The sequence below is a fragment of the Ambystoma mexicanum genome, chromosome 2q (assembly GCF_040938575.1).
Source record: "Ambystoma mexicanum isolate Mex_15411 chromosome 2q, UKY_AmexF1_1, whole genome shotgun sequence".
NCBI lineage: Eukaryota > Metazoa > Chordata > Amphibia > Caudata > Ambystomatidae > Ambystoma > Ambystoma mexicanum.
This window is the reverse complement of record NC_090924.1, coordinates 1,455,553,805-1,455,574,133: the sequence shown is the minus strand read 5'-3', so window position 1 is coordinate 1,455,574,133 and position 20,329 is coordinate 1,455,553,805. Positions and strand designations below refer to the sequence as shown.

Genomic DNA, 20,329 nt, shown 5'->3' with positions numbered 1-20,329 from the left:
TCTCCTACTCAGACCACTCGCTCTGTTTATCATCACTGGTGTCCTTCATCTTCCCTCCTCAGATTCCTTGCTCTATGTCACTAGCTGATGCTCTGTGTTATTATCAAATGGTCTATATCTTCTCCTCCTCAGGCCCCTCATATTATTATTATCAGCTGTTCACCATCATCTCCTACTCAGACCACCCGCTCTGTTTATCAACATTGGTGTCCTTCATCTTCCCCCCTCAGATTTCTCGATCTATGTCACTAGCTGATGTTCTGTGTTATTATCACATGGTCTCTATCTTCTCCTCCTCAGACCCCTCATATTTTTATTATCAGCTGTGTTCACCATCATCTCCTACTCAGACCACTCACTCTGTTTATCATCACTTGTGTCCTTCATCTTCTCTCCTCAGATTCCTCGCGATGTGTCAGTATCTGATGTATCCCCATCTCCCTTCCACTGATTCCTTGCTCTGTGTTATTATCACATGGTCTCTGTCGTCTCCTCCTTAGACCCCTCATGTTATTATTATCAGCTGTGTTCTCCATCCTCTCCTGCTCAGACCACTCGCTCTGTTTATCATCACTTCTGTCCTTCATCTTCTCTCCTCAGATTCCCCGCTCTGTGTGCAGTGAGAGCTGTCCTCCTGGATTCTGGAAGGTCCTTCAGAAGGATCGGCCAATCTGCTGCTATGACTGTGCCCCATGCCCCGATGGAGAAATTACCCACTTAAGTGGTAGGTGATAACATTTGATACACTGATGATGAATATTTTAAAAAAGTGTAAAATATAGCTCCTGTGTCCTGGAGAATATGATTTTGGGGGACAAAAAATGAGAACATGAATAAATGTTTGAGAAAGTATTTGCCCAGGCACTGATATTTCCCACTTGTTCCACTCCATGCTGGTCCATTCCCTCTAATCAATGCGGCCAATATATCAAAACATGGCTCTGTCAACAACACCTGATTAAGGACCAATTCCAACAGATCCACATACGATGCACAGACCTCAACTCCCTGTACTATGCTACTCTTAACAGATGAAAGCCCAAAAGATAGCTGCTCGCCCTCTGTACAGCGCTCCAGTGCTCTTGAGCTAAGTCCACACTATAAACAATAGAACATAAAATACAAATAAAAACATTTATCCAAACTCCTCTTTATTTAGGAAAATATCACTTGCAAATGAGGCCCATCGTCTCACACGGCTCTACCAGTCATGTATGGGGGATATTTTGGGGTCAATGTAACGAAGAGGGCTGTATTATTACAGGAAATAAAAAAGGGCAGTATGTCCAAACCTTGCTTGCAGGGAAGTTACTTGCTTTCATATTGTAATGGTCAATACAAAGTAAAACATATGTTCTGAGCTCCTGGTTGCCTGTTTGGGATTTTTATCAACATCCAGAAGTCATTCGATCAAAGCAAACCTTATAGTAGCTTTGGAGCTTCCCAAATAAGCTACATTCCTTTATGTCCAAATGTAACTACAAATCTTCCAATGGGAATCTTAGTTAGTACAGTGCAGAATATAGCAGTGACTTCTACTTCTCCAAGGCAGTCTCAGTTCGTACCGTGCAGGATCTAGGGGTCACTTCTACTTCTCCACTAGGAGTCTACATTAGTACCATGCAGGATCTAGTGGTCACTTCTACTTCTCCAATGGGAGTCTTGGTTAGTATGTTTCAACACCTTTATTAAGTTTGACTGGGGTTGGAGACTTCCTAACTGAACCTAATTCTATAATGGGAGTAGTCCCGACCATCAAAATAACATAAAAAAGTCCAAGTCAGTCAGTCAAACAAAGTAAACATCTGTGTCAGAAACCTATGCGTGCCCTAACGCTTTACAATAACTAAGTGTGGTAAAATGCATGAAAATAAAAGAGTGTAAAAAAGACTGTCAGAATGGTAATGAAAGTATCTCACCACTCCCTTCCCCAAGGTCAGTTCACTGAGGTCCTTACAAAGTTCCTTTATGGTGGGTCGCATGCACAGTTCAAAGATTTCCCATAGATCTGTTAGGCTTCCCTCGCCTATTTCAATGTCAGTTCAACATACATCACTTTGTTCTCTTCAATAGATTCTCTCTGGCTTCCCTCACCCGGCTTTATATTTCTTCAACACACAGATATTCACAAAGTTCTGTCTTTCACAAAAGCATATCCCTTGCACAGGCTGCCCTTGCGGGTCTTCAAGCACTTAAACATGACTGAAACACTTTCCAGCCAAACAGCTCTGCTTCACAGAGCTCAGGGAGAACTCCCTTCCCAAATCTTTGTACTTCTCTTTACAATGTTCACCTGTCAGAGACCTTCACAACCGCATAGTATTATCACCGCCATGCGTGACCACTCCAACAGCAGGGTCCTTATCAATATCGCCTTGTCAGAGACCTTTGCAAACGCACAGTATTCTCACCCCTATGCGTGACCAATCTGATAATAGGGTTGACTTCTTAATGTCTGTGCCTCTTGTAATTGGTTTGGCAGAACAGGCCCTGTGCCACTCTGTTCCTTATTTCACAAAATTATCGATTCACTTTCACATTAGCCTTTCAGGATATCTGCACACTCTCTTTCCCTCGTACCCTTTCCTTCAATGACTTTCAACACATTTCACTTTCATTATTCACTGTTCTGTTATCTTTCAAGAAGCGTTCAAGAACATGCCTTCTTACACGGCTCTGCTCGTTACTTTGTTTCTCGTTGTCTCCCCCACTGACTAACTACATTCAAGTTTTAAGGTCAATGTCCATATCCTTCAATGTGTAGCCTCACTTGTAACACTGTAGCTTCATTCACAATTGCATGTATCACAAACTGGGCTCTCCCTTTCTTTGAACTCACCTGCTGTGATTCTTTTGTGTGTCCTTCAATTTTCAACTCGTGAAGGTCAGGATCTTAACCACCTGCCTCTCAGACGCTCCTGGGCAAATTCACAGTAATGGGGTGGAAACAAGCAATCTTCTGGCATATGGAGGGAAGGGTTCAGCAGGCCTTTTGGCTCCCTTCTCTTTGCTGTACCAGCTCCTTGGAGACACGGCCTCCTCGCCACGCTTTCTCCTGCCTCAACTCACAGCCTGCCAGCATTTCATTGTCCCGTTCTTTCTGGCCTGATTATCTGCAGCTCTCGCTCAGCTGCTCCTCCTTCTCACCATGCAGCTTGCTTTCCTTCTTGTCCCCGGCCTCTCTCACTCTGGGTCTCATTACATGGAATTCGGTAAGGGTTTACCGGTACCGGTCAGGGCACCGGTACCGGTAAACCCTTACCGCCTTACTATGAGGTCCCTTTGCGGGACCTGACTTCAATGCCTGGTTTTACCAGCCGTTAAGGAACGGGCCCGCAAAGGGACCTTGGTGCAAATTATGGTACCGCAATTTGCGGTACCGTAATTAGCTCCGTCCCCATTCCCATGGAGCCCTATGGGGGCACAAATGGGAATGGGGAAGTGCCTTGGTGAATGGGGAATTACTGCCCCCGCTCACCTTGGCGTAGGGCGGTAATTCCGCCATCCACCAAGGCGGACACGGTAAAATACCGGCGGCAACCATGGCGCTAATAGAGCCATGGTAACCGCATACCGTGTAATGAGGCCCTGTGTCTTTCTGTGCCCCACTTTTATAGTTTGGATAATTGTCCATGAGTTTCAGGTGTGCGTGATTGCGACTGAGTGCCTGACCCTGCCTGGCCTTATTAGCAGGACAAAGCCATTGCATATTACTAGTGATAATCTTCCTAGTCTTAGCCATCCTCTTCCTCGTCTCAGTAGTTGAGCTGATTGAAAAAGTAGGAGAATTATGGGAGTTGTAGTATCCCATAAAGGTAGAGGGAATATGGGGTAAATAACTGTCAGGAAATGGGGATACCATCTCTAACCTTTCCTTCCCACTCCCCGAGGACCCCCGACCCAGGTAATACCCCTAGCGTGTCCACCCCCAGGGTCGGCATATAATAGCGATGGCCCTTCCCTGGCCACCTGAATAAGGGATCCCTGGGGACTGACTCATCACATACCCATCAACACTGCATGTCAGGCTTGAGGGCAAAGTCTTTAAATACATTAAGACCCTTCAAGTACCCTTCAGCACTGCATGCCAGTACTTGAAGGAAACGTCCTTAAATACATTTAGCCCCTCCGAGTACCCATCAACATTGAATGCCAGGACTTAAGGGCAAAGTCTCTATATTTATTAATCTATTTGTTTTTTTTATTTATATACAGGAGGAACAATGCTTTTTCTATCACAAAAACATGCAATAGATAAGAAATCAGATTTGACGAGAAGCAGTGAGCTAATTATAATGGGGTGCGTTTGAGGGACATTCTGACCAGGTTGTGAAGGGGAGTAAATGGTACAGTTCCCGGAGACAATGCATATTTGCATTCTGCCCATTTTGCCCACTGTGCCTTATCATTGTTAGTGGCCTCTAATTTATTACATCTCACCGTTGAAATTCCTATTTTGTCCACAGCGCCTTAAATTTGCCAGCGGCTTTCTAGCGTACTGCATCTGTGCAGTGCATGATATCTATGTAAATCCCACATAGCGCCCCTCATATCAACCGGCCTTATGCATCTGTGTTGATACTGCCTACGGCACCTCTACTGAAGGCCCACTGAGCAATCCTACCCTCCACCTTCTAACTGAATCTTAGTTTTTTTATTTTTTTTTATTTTTTTTTATTTCATTCAGTTTATACAAACATTTTGAAAATGTAAAAAGAAAGAAAAAGAAAAACAGCTTATCACATTTACACTGTTTGTATACATTAAAATTACTACATTTTCCTCTAAGTCCTTTTGATTAGATCACTCTGACTGTAATATCTTACTCTACTTCAATGTCAAACTAATATTTATCACATATGTCCTTTACGTAAATCATCATGGCTCATTTCCATCTTGCTCTGAGGCGTCGCTAATAGAGTATGCTGGCGTTGCCTCTAATTGGGTTTGTATTTGCTCCAAGAATTGCCTCATACCAATCATCAGCGATTTGCTTTCACCAATGTGAAGTAGCTTCCACCATTCTTCGGAGTTGTACGTCTGAAATAGTCTCATCACCTTCCCTAGACAATTCTCACGTTGCATCCGTAGTTCCATGCAAGACAACACGAGATGTTTGAGATTTTCATCGGCTTTGCACATAGTCTGCATTTGGAGTTTCCTGCTGGAATCATCCTTCGATGTCTTAGGATTTCTTTTGTTTCGAAGATATTCTAACTAAACGGCCAACGACACTTGTGCCGACCACACTGACAGCGTCTTCGGCAGGCCCATTGCCACATCAGTCATCTACCTTGCCCCAGCTAAGATTATAACCATCTTAGCATTCAGTTTCATCGCTACCACCCTCACCTTCCTTACGCCCAAACTGCCTTACATCGCTGTGCCATCATCCACCCCAGCAGCTCTTACCACCATGGCCTTCTCCAACATGACTTCCAAGCTCCTGTCCATGCAAAAACCTTTACCACCACCCAACCAGATTAAGCCAACCTACTTCCTACCACCCATCACTCCTACACCACAGCAAACACTCTCAATCAGCAAAGACACCCAACACTTATCAGAGATACTATCACCAGCTCAATGGATCCTTCGCTTTGCAAGTAAACCTAAACCCAACCAAACTTGTTCCACTAACTGGAGAAATCATAGACTAGGTTCCAGACTAATCAACCTGGATACAGAGAGAATGCCCTGCACCATCAACCACAATTCCAAACTTACTCAGGAACCAGATTATTTATCACCCCTCCTCCCACAAAACTCAAACCAACAAAAAGAATAAGTAAACCCACAAAATTAGCAGAGCACTCATCAACGCCAGATCTCTTGTAGCCCATGCCACAGAAATCGCTGACATCATCATAACCAATCAGCTCGATTTCCTAGCTGTCACAGAAACCTGGCTCCACAAACCATCTGGCCCTGCCCTCTCCCTAGCTGTCCCTGACAATTTCACCATTATCAGCCAAGACAGTGTGACTTCTGAAGGAGGAGGCATAGCATTCATTTGCAAATCCAGCCTTGACATGAGAGAAATGGAATCTACCACTATGCTCTCCGACGAATTACCCTCAGTCAAACTACGACTATCTGCTTCTTGCACCGTCTCTATACACCTGGTATACCGCCCCCAGGCTTGCTAGGGACCTCCGAAGAAGACATATCAACCCTCCTTAATACCAACACCATACCTGGTTCTCAAACTATTTTACTTGGTGACTTTAACATAGGTTTGAACGACCCCAATGATACCAATGCCACCATCCCATCTAATATCATCACCTCACCCTCAGAAACAACGGACCAACACACACAAAAGGTCACACCCTGGATTGGATTGCAGACATCAATTGCTTATCCTGCATAACAAATACTGAACCATGTGTGTGGAAAGATCGTCACTTGATCTCATTCTCCATCCAAGCCATTCCTCAAACCAACTCGGCCAAACCCATGGCCCCTCCCGCCCTAACCAGAAATAGGAAAAACATTGCTACAGTCCACAACCTCCTAGATCCCATCACCAACCCTGCGAACCTACCCACCAATCCTACAGATCTGGTTGACTTGTACAATAACACCATTAACTCTGCTGTTGACTCCACTGCACCACTTAAATCCAGTCTTCGGCTGGGGCCTCCCTCTGGAACAGCCTCTCTGCCACTCTAAAACTTGAGGAGACCCATCTCCGGTTCCAGAAGCACCTCAAGACCTTCCTCTTTGCTTCTGCCTTTTCTCCCCCTCTCCTCTGCTGGTCTGCTATTGTCACGCTCACCTGTTCTCCACGGGGGCGTAGCACGTGGCTGCACGAATGATGTCTGCACTGGTGTGGCACTCCGCTGGTGGTGATGTTTGCCGTGACTTTTCCCTTGTTATCACCCCAAGAGGTGTTTGTCTGCAAGATCGAAATAAGATATTAGCTACTGGGTGGGGCTGGATTGAATCCACCTCCTTATCCATCTACTGCCCTGCTCCTCTTCAATCTCACCTTAGAGTTTAAGGAGGTAGGCTCTCCGTCCTGCCATCTCTAGCAGGGGCGCAATAAGCACAGTCTTTTCCGGATCTAGTTACTTCAATGATCCTGTGGGCGATTGCCGATTCTTGGAGAGCTGGTTCAAACAAGTAAGTCTCTATGCCAATGGTTGCTTGGTATAGGTGCTTGAAGTCTTTATTTTCCCCAGGTTTTTGACCTGTGTTTGTCTTTTCTTTCATGTGCGGTCTCGAGTGGATTTTTGAATGGAGGATCGACTCTTCCTAAGATGCTGAGCAGAATCCCTTCAGGTGAGTAGTTGCGCTAGAGAGTGGCGCTGAATGTCTGAATAACTGTTTTTCTCTTCTGTGCGCGACTAACCTGCAGTTTTCTTTTCCTTCTGCGCAGATGTGGCACGGCTTCGGAATGTTGAATGGAAGAACCACTCTGACGTGTTCCGGATGAATGCTGACCCCGGGTGAGTATTGGATGCCTGAGCGGGTACCTTTTTTCTGCAGGTACGGTGGTCCGGAGAACGGCTGAAGGCGCAACTGAGAGATGGAATGCTGCAGGTAAGACTTTCGCTGCTGTACTGACTCCTGTTCTCTTTTCTTTCTTCTCTCAGATAGCGATGGATGGATTTTCTGGACGGCCATGGCTGTAGCAGTTCGAGGACAGGACAGACACGGTGAGTGTTACGCTGCAGGAGTGCAGAATACCGCGAAGCATGTTCTGCCTGCAGGGTGTGGCTTAAATAGCCTTGTAAGTAGTTCCAGGTAAAGTAGTCCCAAAACCACACCCTGCCTTTCTGATAAAGTAGTCCCTCAGCCACACCCTGGATATACAAAAAGGCTTAGCCTAACTAGGCTGAGTAAATAGCTCCATGCACTTCAACACTTATTATGAGCCTGGCGCCAACAGCGCCAGGACTGAGTCCAGGGGGTCCTCGGGCACTTCTTAGGGGCTTGATAAGCCCTTGTAGGTGCTTGTGACTGGGGTGTGCCTATCATTTCCGGGGGTTTTGGAGCACGCATCATGACATCACTCCCCCCCAATGCCCCTCTAATGGTGGGTTCTCCTATTGGTCCCGGTTTGTTTGGGTGATTACGATGGAACCGCTTTAATAGCCGAGGGGCATGAATGTGTTCACTAGGTTCCCACGTTCTTTCATGCGGTCCAAATCCTTTCCAGTCTATTAGATAAAATAGTTTTGATTTGATGACTTTTGAGTCCAGGATATCCTTGACTTCAAATATGGGTTCCCCATCGACCGTGATCAGTTTTGGTGGTGGTTGCACTTGGGTCCCTGGGTGTACTGGTTTTAAAAGTGAGACATGAAACACAGGATGAATCCTCATGTTTGGGGGTAAGTCCAGTTTCACATCTACTGGATTGATGATGGCCTTAATGGTGTATGGACCTACATATTTGGGATTGAAGGTACAAGTTCCTTTCATGGGTATGTGCTTTGACGCCAACCAGACTTTATCCCCAACTTGATACCTTGGAGCTTCACTTCTATACTTGTCTGCCATTTCTTGTATCTTTCCTTAGCTAGTTTCAAATGGTCTACTGCATGTTTAAAGGCTTGAGTAATAGTATTGTGCAAACTTTGTACTGCTGGCATTTCCAGAAGTTGAGGCGGGTCAAGATTAGAAGTTTGTGGATGCATCCCGTAAATGGTATAGAAAGGGCTTTGTCTAATGCTGGAGTGTAGGGAATTGTTGTGGGCGTATTCGGTTATCCATAAGATATCTTTCCAACTGCTTTCCGTTTGGTGTAACATACATCGGAGGTATTGCTCCAACGTCTGGTTGGTCCTCTCAGTCTGACCATCAGTCTGGGGATGGTGGCTGGTGGAAAGTCTTACATCGATCTGAGCTAGCTCGGAGCATTTTTTCCAACGTGAGATAAACTGGCTGCCACGGTCTAAAATCAGGATGGAAGGGGATCCGTGTAATCTGACTATTTGTTCTAAGAATTCTTTTGCCAGGATCAAAGCTGAGGGTAACCCCTTCAGTGGGATGAAATGGGCCATCTTGGAAAACAAGTCCACCACCACCACAATTGTGTTCAACCCATTACAAGGAGGAAGGTCAGTTATAAAATCGAGCGATATCGTATGCCAAGGTGTAGGCAGAATATCCAGTGGTTGCGGTTAACCTGGTGATTTCTTCTTTAGAGCCTTGTTTTGTGCACAGACTCCACAGGATAGCACAAACTGTTTGATGTCTTTACACCATGTTGGCCACCAAAAGTGTCGCTTGATCTCTATGCCAATGGTTGCTTGGTATAGGTGCTTGAAGTCTTTATTTTCCCAAGGTTTTTGACCTGTATTGGTCTTTTTTTTAATTCAAACCGTTGTTTATAGTTTGATTACCAAACTTTTACAACTTTCTTTTCATTACATATTCCACATCCAAATTTTTAAACTTTTTCATATACTTTTCCATGTAAAATTTTTCTAAACATAACATTTTTTTTTAGAATTGTCCCTATAAACAACAAAATTAAAAAACACTTAAAATACATTTTGTAATGCAGTAAGGGTTGTCATGTTATGATTTTCACCCCTTTCTCACACTTCCACATTTTCATTTACACAGATCAACCCCGTATATATGATCCCATTAACAATTTTCACAATCACAGTATCAATTTGATATTATCTACTTTGATGGAACATTTTTGCATAGGTACAACACATTATATCTGCCCACATTTCCGCATGGTCAAGGTTTCATAATTTAATTCCATTAGAATTGAACACAACATTTCTTACTTAGCAGGCAGTTTGTTTTTCTAGGTCAACATTCAGCATAGCTAAAAACACGTAAGCCGTAATATTGTTTATGTAGTCGTGCTCCACATACATGCCATCCAGAGCCATTCCCTTGATTCCAAAGAATCACACGTATTTTCAAGATTAAATATTTCTTTCCGTTGCACTTCAAAATAGGTGCAATAGATGGTCAGGTGTTTAAGTGTTTCATGCAAGTTTATCACCTTACAGAATCTACAGGTGTCTATGACCAAGGTTGCCGAGTTTTTTGTCCAATTTATTGTTTTTTCTATGGTTCGCATTTGATTGAGTTTAAATCTTAAATACGTGTCCCGGGCCATTGGACAAGGAAATTGCTGTAGATATGGCTTGTGAGGAGCACGAGATGTTGCAAATTTGGAAGCTTCCCTGTAGGACTTAAGTTCTTCCATCGCATTTAATGTTCCACACCAGTCGTATGCAAAAAGGCGGATTTTGACATGCGCCTGGTGAAATTCGAGATCAGCAGGAGTCAGTGCCCTCTCATCTAAGAGAGCTTCCATTTTTCTAGAAAAGTTTTTAATCGATGGGGGGTTGAGATCATTAATCATCCTCCCCAGATCCTCATACAAGGAATTTTGAAGCGGAAATATCATTTTTGCGAAGTTTGTTAAATGGCGCCAATTATAGCGGGCAGACAATGATGTCAGTCCTAGTTCTTGTCTTAGCACCGCATTTGGTAGCAAGTTTGCCAGACGCAACACATCTTTCCAAATACGACCCTGTAATTGATCAAGGAAGTGATCTATGTTCGCCGGGCACATGTCAAGAGCGTACAATAATATTGCCTCGACTTTGAGGGTGTAGAAATCAAACAGTGGAATCAAGGAAAACTTGAAGTATTTAACTAATATCATACGCATTTGTGTTGTGCAAGTTTTTGCCTTTTGATTCAGTATGTTCTTCCAAGTTGAAATTGCGTTTGAATCTGATATCAGATAACCCAAGTAACGAATTGTGGGTGTCCGTGGAATAGAAGTTGTACCGATGCTCCAGAGACGTGGGCGTAAGCGTTTTTTTAAATTCTTGAACAGGAAGATGTTAGATTTACCTGCATTGAACTGTAAATTGTGATCTATGCAGTATTCAGCAAACAGGGATAGCTTCATTTGCAAATCTGACGGTGTTCGATCGAATATAGCTATATTATCCGCAAATGTGAGCCACTGGATTTTTAGGTGGCTTAATCGTGCAGGATAGCAAATTTGTTGAATCCAGATATCGTTTATGCTGCAGAGATATAGGTTGAACAAGGTGGCGGCCAGGTTGCAACCCTGTTTGACTCCTAGTGCAATCGGTATGGGACCTGTAGTGGCTCTGGCTTGATTGACCCTAATGAAATACACCGTATTGGTATGGAGTTGTGCAATTAGGAATGTGAGATGACCTGGAACACCCATCGCAACCATTTTTTGCCAAAGCAGACCCCGCACTACACAATCAAAGGCGGCGGTTAAGTCCACCGAGGCCATATATAATGGCCCTGTATCTGGGGACTTTGTTTTCTCAAGTAAGTGGGCCATCAGTGTTGCGTTAAGAGAACTTCCCATCCGTGATCTGAATCCAATTTGAAAGTGAGACAAGATGTTATTATTTTTCATAAATGCTTGGAGATCCCGTAATAGTAAGATGGCAAAAACTTTGACTGTCTCATCTATCAACGTGATAGGCCCGTAGTTTACAGGATTACTCCTTTCCCCCTTTTTGTAAATGGGTACTATAATTGAACCCAACCATGAGGGCGGAATGATTAGAGTTGTTAGCACATTGTCAAACTGGGCTTTCAAAAGTTTAGCCCAAAGTGTTGGATGTCGTTTCACACAGGGAGGAATGCCATCCGGCCCAGCTGCTTTTGAGTAGTTACATGCGTTTATTGCACACTCAATGTCTTGGAGTGACCACGGAATTATTGGCAACTGTGGAGGGGGTGGTTGGATTGTATTGGTAATAGAGAAACAAGATGTAATCGCAAATTTGTTCTCATAGAATTTGGCCCATATCTCAGCGGTAATCGTAGAAGCCTGCTTCATGGATGATTTACTTGAATCTGACCTCAGGATTTCCCAAGTCGATCGCCGGTCGTTGCGACATAGAGAGTTTATAATCTTTTGATTATCAGAATTATGTATGCATCGTCTTATGTTTTTACATTTATTCCAATAACTATTACAGATCGCTCTTTTCATCTTCTGATAATCACCTGATGTACAAGAGGTTATTCTTTTTAACTTACGTATTTCAGCATTTTGAATGCGTTTAGCTATGAGGAATTCAGGACAGCCATTCGACTGATTTTTAGTGTTTATGTTCTTTGTTTCATTTTGAATCATAGCCACAGTTTGCTTTATCATCTCCAGATATTTGGCTGGTTCTATGGAAATTAGTTGATACATTCGAGAGCTGCCCTGAAGCCCATCCAGCCAGTTATCAATGAGGGTATTGATTCGGTCACATAGGCGATTGGTCCATCTAAGTGAGAGCGAGGGCGATCATTTTCCAAAAATCTCTGATTGGGATCATGATCTAAAACAACTGCATTGGTATATACAGTCAGCAGGATTAACATACGATCCCCACATTCAGGATCTATAATTAATATGTGGTTGGAGCAATCTTGAGTGCTCAATGAAATAGCAAAAGGGTCTATGCAAGATCTGAGTACCCCTCTCTTCCAGGTATACCCTAATCCTGAATTTTGAATTGGAAGAAATGTTATATCCCAGAGTGCTAAGGGCCGGTTCCACATATGGCCCCTACCATGTAATGAAAAGACACTCTCACCGTTCATGTTAATGAGAGGTTGCTTCCAGCATTCCGCATTAAAGTCTCCACGGATTATTATACGACAAGCTCCATATTTGGTGAGTACTTTGTCTAAGAGTGTGTCTAAAAGCTCAAATGCAGTGTCAATTTTCAAATTTGTGGGATTATGGTATAAAGATACACATAAATAATAATCCGTGGATGAAGGTTGTAATGATAAAACAACAGCCACATACAGGGAAGATTTATAGACGTCATGTGTGATCGAATGCAGTTGTGTATTTATGCAAATGTCAATTCCGCCATGAGGGCGACCACTTTGACCACGCTCGGCTGACATTTGATGGACAAGGAACCCAGGCAGTGTGATGTCTTGTGTTGCCATGGTTTCTTGAAAAAATAGTAAATTGCAGTTTGTGACATCAAGCTTCTTATTGAACCATGAAAAAAGATTTGTAAAACCACATGAATTCCATGAAAGAATGGAAATCTTGTGTCGTTTATTAGGTGGGGATGTTGTCCATGGCAGGGTTCAATGTAGAAGCCAGAGAGGTCAGCCATGACCAGTCCTTACTGGCGTTTGAAAGGGAGACCAGCTGACTTATTACTTTGGGTTGTATTCCGCCATGATCCTTAGGGGCAGCTACAGTTAGTGTTGTTTGATCAGGTTGGCAGAGGGGTGTTTCATTAAATGCAATAGCCTCATAAAGAATTTCAAATGGCGTTGGCAGGAGCCCGATCATTTGCAATTACCGCCTATGTAACCATATGAGGTCAGAAATGATGGTGGTTTTTACTTTGCAAACCATTCGATAATTTTGGGTTTGAGGAAGAGTAATCCATTCTATGTCATCCGAATGGAGCATCCTAAGTGCTGGAATTTGCCTAAAGGCCTTCATCAGGGCTGAACGATTTAATTGTTTATTACCGTAAATGTCCAGATCGGACTCCCAACCGAATATGGTAGGAAACAGTGTGTTAGCTTTCTTCCTTGGCTTTTCCAAACATACAGGTTCATTGGAGTTCCTCTCAGTCGAGGGCCCAGCCATTTGAGAAGGATGCCACATTGTTCTATCGTTGGAGTGAACAAGATCTGGATCCCTTCCCAAGGGTGAGTTTGATTGCGGACTGCCTGTAGGTGTATTTTGCTGCAGCTTTGTAGTTTGTGACTCTTCATAATTTGATAGAGTTTAACTTACTACTTTCCTTGCTTGTGGAGCTTTTCTAGCTATTGGCTTAAAGAAAGCCGATAGTTGGGTTTGGGCAATAGTTGGTGTTTTATCATATGGCACTGGAGGTCCACCAGAGTTGGGCCCTATTGCTTCTTTGCAATTTGTCACATTTTTCTTTCCTTTATGGTGTGTAGCTGGCGGGACTGTACCACTACTTCGAGAGGGAAGGAGATCATCTTTTTTGGTTTCAAGCGACGGGCCTTGTTCAATTACTGGGGACTCTTTGTCTACCTGTTCTGAACTGCCCATTCGGACAGAATCAGTATTGGGGTTTGGGATTTTGCCGCAGGCAAAGGTAGTGCTCTGTCCGCCTTCCTTTTTATGGCTCTGAGAAAAAAGGCGCTTTTCTTTACGGGAGGTGAAAACTTGCCCAGCATTGACTGAATTTCCATTCATGCCCTTTCCTTTTCCTTCCGGAGAAGTTGGATCGCTCTTGTGCTCCGCAAAAAGGTTGGTCAAAGCCGATGGACTATCTGGGTGGAATATCTGTTCTATCTCCGACTCCTCCTGAACCTCCTCACGCTCAATGGGGCATTCAATAAGATTCCTTTGAGCAAAGAATTGTATTTGATCGATCTTTTCTGTATTAGTGTTAACCATTTGGCATAATTGAGTAAAAATGTGGTGATGAGATGTAACCAGGGGAGCAGCAACCGTTTGGGCAAAGGATTGCGCAAATGAATAGGTGTTAGTTTGAGTTACTGGCCGCAATACAGTAAGAGACGCCTGATCTTTCAATTCAGTTTGGGTGGCTGTGCTCACTAAATCTGCCCTTACTGCATTAGCAATAGGTGTTGATCCTTGCCCGCCAATTGGGGGGGTGACCCATTCGATGCGGATCGAATCCGCAAGATGAAGCCTTCCAATTTATTACGTTTGAATAATATTTGATTGAGTGATGACTTGCAATCCCTGAGTTCATAATGGGTGTAATCGTGTCCTTTATCAAGTAGATTTAAAATACGTGTTAGGACAGGATATGAAGCCACTAAGGACATCAAGTCATCTGAAGGATCCAGCAGATGAAAGCCCAGTGGGGAGACAGAGGGCTTGGGAGTAGGAGAAGAGGCTACACCATCAGCCGGAAGCATTGGATCAGTTTTGGGTGAGGAGGGTAGCTCTTTGGGCATATCTGTTGATGCAGTGGGGTTGTGATAATTCATAGAACTTGTGGAAATGTTGGAGATGTCTAACATCACACTTTCCTTAAAATGCAAATGTACATCGGCTTTTTTGAAACTAGGCAAAGTGACTGGAGTTGAGGGACCGGCCGACAAGCGGACACGTTTTTCAAGGGCAGCAAGAACTGCCGGGGCAAGAATTGAATTGTCGGAGGGTGAAGTTTTCAATAGATCAGGAGTACCCTCCACAATAGAAGATGGCTCATCCATTCTCATGCTCAAAAAAACTCTTCCGGTTAGAGGACGGACATGCCTAGTCACCCCTTTCAGGGGAAATTGGTTGTTTGGGTGTGGCTGACATTGCTAACTCTGCCTGAGATCGTGCCTGGGCGAATGCAACTTCATGGCAAATTGTATCATTTGCCAAAGCAGAATTCCAGGCAGGTGCAATGGTTCGCTGACACTGAGTTTGCTCCATGTTTGCAATCTCAACAATTGGAGAGAAATTTGATGTAGGTTTTTTTTGTTTTTTTAGATTTTTAGAATGTTTATTTTTAGCCACGAATTTCATAGGGGGGCAACCACTGCGTAGCGAATAAACCATTGGGACTAACCATGGGAATCCCGCTCACCTTCAAGGGTGGTTCTGTGTTAGGGGAATTCTTTTGAATAGTAATTGGTTGTCTCCATTGGTAGACAGTTTGTACCATAGGACAATTTATCTGAACCTCGTCAATATTCAGTTTTCTACGCCTGCTTTAATTGTGTCACGATCTCGGCAGCATCAGAATTAAATAATTGCTCAATTAAACAAGTCAAGGCAATACATACGGTATTCTGGACCCCGCCCCAGTGCGGGATAGCGGGTTGACCAAGCAGAGATACACTGTTTCCTGTGGTTCAAAACAAAGGACCAACCCAAGAGTCAAAAAGGAAAGAAGCAATTTATTATTCTACAATACGGTAGAAAGCCAACCAACCCAAAGCTGTTGTAGACTGACTACAGTTAATAGTCGCCGTTTTAAGCCCTTTAGTGCCCCCAGCGCACCATGAACAGTTAACAGTACTTCACTGTACTTCCACGATGTGCGCTCTGAAAGAAAATATTTCTCTTCTTTCGGGTGCGGTCTCAAGCGGATTTTTGAATGGAGGATCAACTCTTCCTAAGATTCTGAGCAGATTCCCTTCAGGTGAGTAGTTGCGCGAGAGAGTGGTCCTGAATGTCTGAATGTCTGAATAACTGTTTTTCCCTTCTGTGCGCGACTAACCTGCTGTTTTCTTTTCCTTCTGTGCAGATGCGGCGCGGCTCCGGAATGATGAATGGAAGAACCACTCCGATGTGTTATGGATGAATGCTGACCCCGGGTGAGTATTGAATGCCTGAGCGGGTACCTTTTCTTCTGCAGGTACAGTGGTGCGGGGAACGGCTGAAGGCGCAACTGAGAGATGGAATGCTGCAGGTAAGGCCTTCGCTGCTGTGCTGACTCCTGTTCTCTTTTCTTTCTTCTCTCAGGTACCGATGGATGGATTTTCTGGATGGGCGTGGCGTGTTCTGCCTGCAGGGTGTGGATTAAATAGCCTTGTAAGTAGTTCCAGGTAAAGTAGTCCCAAACCCACACCCTGCCTTTCTGATAAAGTAGTCCCTCAGCCACACCCTGGATATACAGAAAGGCTTAGCCTAACTAGGCTGAGTAAATAGCTCCATGCACTTCAACACTTATTATGAGCCTGGCGCCAACAGCGCCAGGACTGAGTCCAGGGGGTTCTCGGGCACTTCTTAGGGGCTTGATAAGTCCTTATAGGTGCTTGTGACTGGGATGGGCCCATCAGTTCTGGGGGTTTTGGAGCACGCATCATGACAGCTATCTCTTGGCACTGTGCACCCGGCCACCCTCTGTCCCCTGGGCCCAGGTACCTGCTCACCCTGCCACCCTCCAGCACTGCCTCCTGGCCACCCCTTGCACTGGGGACTGTATCTGTACCCATACAGTCCACCCTTCCCCTTTTTCTTCTTTTTCTGCCCTTATCAGACTTACTCAGTTCTGCTGCCGTAAACACAACACTTGCCACTTGATAGATGCACTATCACTGTTTATTGCCCCCATTATCTATTTATTTGTATTTATTTTTATTTATCTGTTCTCTGCTCTGCACTTTTCACTCTCCCCCTTCCATGCACTTCCCCCTTTCCTTTTACCATGCACTTGCGCGTTCTCAATGTCAGTGGGCCTAGTCAGATCGTTGTTGTGTCCTCCCCTGCTCCCTTCCCTTGCCTTGTCGCGCTCTGAAACACTTGTGTACGAACGTGATACTAATAAACTATCATATCATATCATAGCAAAGAAAAACCTATAGCTCACCTAAACTCGTGATTTACTCCCAGCCTAAAAGCTTTGCGCATTGAGAAAACACACGCTGAGGCCAGATGGAAAAATAACCTGACAAATCAGAACAAGCACCTTCTCACCTCCCTGGCTAATAAGTACAAAAATGAAATCATTAAAACTAAAAAAGACACCTCTAATGACAGAATAAAAAAAGCTAGCTCAAGCACCAGAGAAATCTTCTCCATCCTAAGGGAATTGGAATCCCCGGTCACCCCTAAGGACTCATGCATTAAAAAAAAATCTTGGTGTACAGATATCCAAGACACCCTCTGCAATAAAATAACCCTGCTCAAAGAAAAAAGGAGCACTACAAAAGCCACACTACACAAGATCGCCTTAGAAACACAAGAAGCCATATTACAAGAAACCTCCTTCAAACAAATCAAACCCAGTCACCAATTCAAATTCAACTCTATCTCAACCACTGAGGCTGAAAAGATAATTTCCTCCCTCAAACCGTCTAACTGGCCGATTCATGGAATAATTAGCGCGGCGCAAGTGGGCAAAAACGTGCGAATCGCAGTGGAATAGCGAAAATCGCAGTGCAATTGCGAAAATCGCACGAAAAGCAGCGCACGTCGATTCATGGAAGTCCGTGCGCGAGAAAACCAGCGGATGTGCGATAAAAAAGTCCGCGGCGCACGTTGGCGCACAGGCCATCTAACAGCGTGCGCCAGGTCACAGCGAAAATCGCACAGGCCACAGCGAAATTCGCACATAGCGCGGCGCACGCAACAAAAGTAGGCGGAACACGGGCGTAACACTCGGAATGGGGAACAACTTGCCAAAACGTGGGCGTCACGGGGGAAGTACAGGGCACAAGTGCGCGGAACGCCCACACGCTCGCCTACAACACGTATTCATGGAATAGAATAGGGCAAAAAAGCGCACGCTCAAACCAGCGCACAGGCACAAACACAACCGCCACAAGAAAGCAGGCGGTAGCGTCTCTGCGGCTGTAAGAAATGTGCGCCAAAAGGTGCGCCAACAAATAGCACCTATATACTGCCATGATGAATGTCCTATACTGTGGCCCTCCAGGACAAATGACCTGCAAAGGGGTACCCACAAACACGGACACCCGCTGACAAAAAATACGTGTGCGTGTATACCGGGGTGCGTGGGAAGTCTCACACGCGATTTGGTGGGTACGTGGATTTCAGGGGTGCGCGGGAAGTTCCACACGCGATTTCAGCAGGGTACGTGTATTTCAGGGGTGCGCGGGAAGTTCCACACGCGATTGGCCCAGTGCGAGCAGGGTACGTGTATTTCAGGGGTGCGCTGGAATTTCCACACGCAATTTCATCAGGGTACGTTTATTTCAGGGGTGCGCGGGAAGTTCCACACGCGATTTCAGCAGGGTACGTGTATTTCCGGGGTGCGCGGGAAGTCCCACACGCGATTTCAGCAGGGTACGTGTATTTCAGGGGTGCGCGGGAAGTTCCACACGCGATTGGCCCAGTGCGAGCAGGGTACGTGTATTTCAGGGGTGTGCGGGAATTTCCACACGCGATTTCAGCAGGGTACGTGTATTTCAGGGGTGCGCGGGAAGTTCCACACGTGATTTCATCAGGGTACGTGGATTTCAGGGGTGCGCGGGAAGTTCCACATGCGATTGGCCCAGTGCGAGCAGGGTACGTGTATTTCAGGGGTGCGCGGGAATTTCCACACGCGATTTCAGCAGGGTACGTGTATTTCAGGGGTACGCGGGAAGTTCCACACGCAATTTCATCAGGGTACGTGTATTTCAGGGGTGCGCGGGAAGTTCCACACGCGATTTCATCAGGGTACGTGTATTTCAGGGGTGCGCGGGAAGTTCCACACGCGATTGGCCCAGTGCGAGCAGGGTACGTGTATTTCAGGGGTGCGCGGGAATTTCCACACGCGATTTCAGCAGGGTACGTGTATTTCAGGGGTGCGCAGGAAGTTCCACACGCGATTTCAGCAGGGTACGTGTATTTCAGGGGTGCGCAGGAAGTTCCACACGCGATTTCAGCAGGGTACGTGTATTTCAGGGGTGCGCGGGAAGTTCCACACGCAATTTCATCAGGGTACGTGTATTTCAGGGGTGCGCGGGAGGTTCCACACGCGATTGGCCCAGTGCGAGCAGGGTACGTGTATTTCAGGGGTGCGCAGGAATTTCCACACGCGATTTCAGCAGGGTACGTGTATTTCAGGGGTGCGCAGGAAGTTCCACACGCGATTTCAGCAGGGTACGTGTATTTCAGGGGTGCGCAGGAAGTTCCACACGCAATTTCATCAGGGTACGTGTATTTCAGGGGTGCGCGGGAAGTTCCACACGCAATTTCATCAGGGTACGTGTATTTCAGGGGTGCGCAGGAATTTCCACACGCGATTTCAGCAGGGTATGTGTATTTCAGGGGTGCGCGGGAAGTTCCACACGCGATTTCATCAGGGTACGTGTATTTCAGGGGTTCTGGGGAGCACCACACGTGAATTGGCCGTGTGGGCCCTCCCAGGTGTACGCTCCACAACCTCCACGGACCCTGCAGGCAGCCCACACCACGGGGGACTACCCTGCACCCATGCTCATGTCCCGCAGGCAGCCCATCCACCATGGGCATGCCCCCCAGCCAACCCACATGTCACCTTGCACTACTGATCAACAATGCATGTCTCCCACCATCCCCACCCCCCTGCCACCATGGGCAGCCTCCACCAGGCCCCCACTCATGTCTCCCACCACCCCCACCCCCCAGCATCCAGGGTCACCCTCCACCAGGCCCCCACTCATGTCTCCCACCACCCCCACCCCCCAGCATCCAGGGTCACCCTCCACCAGGCCCCCACTCATGTCTCCCACCACCCCCACCCGCTGCCACCATGGGCAGCCTCCACCAGGCCCCCACTCATGTCTCCCACCACCCCCACCCCCCAGCAGTGCAGGGGCAGCCTCCACCAGGCCCCCACTCATGTCTCCCACCACCCCCACCCCCCAGCATCCAGGGTCACCCTCCCCCAGGCTCCCACTCATGTCTACCACCACCCCCACCCCCCAGCAGTGCAGG

The 20,329-nt window shown here is 45.8% G+C and overlaps 1 protein-coding gene across 1 annotated transcript in view; it reads left to right on the top strand.

Moving 5' to 3' along the window:
- The window catches only part of LOC138568882 (vomeronasal type-2 receptor 26-like), a 117,516-nt gene that overhangs the window by 7,878 nt on the left and 89,309 nt on the right, over positions 1-20,329 (top strand). The window contains exon 2 of the mRNA XM_069646663.1: positions 601-724. Within this exon, the coding sequence (XP_069502764.1) occupies positions 601-724 (124 nt within the window). The remainder of the gene's footprint in view (positions 1-600; positions 725-20,329) is intronic.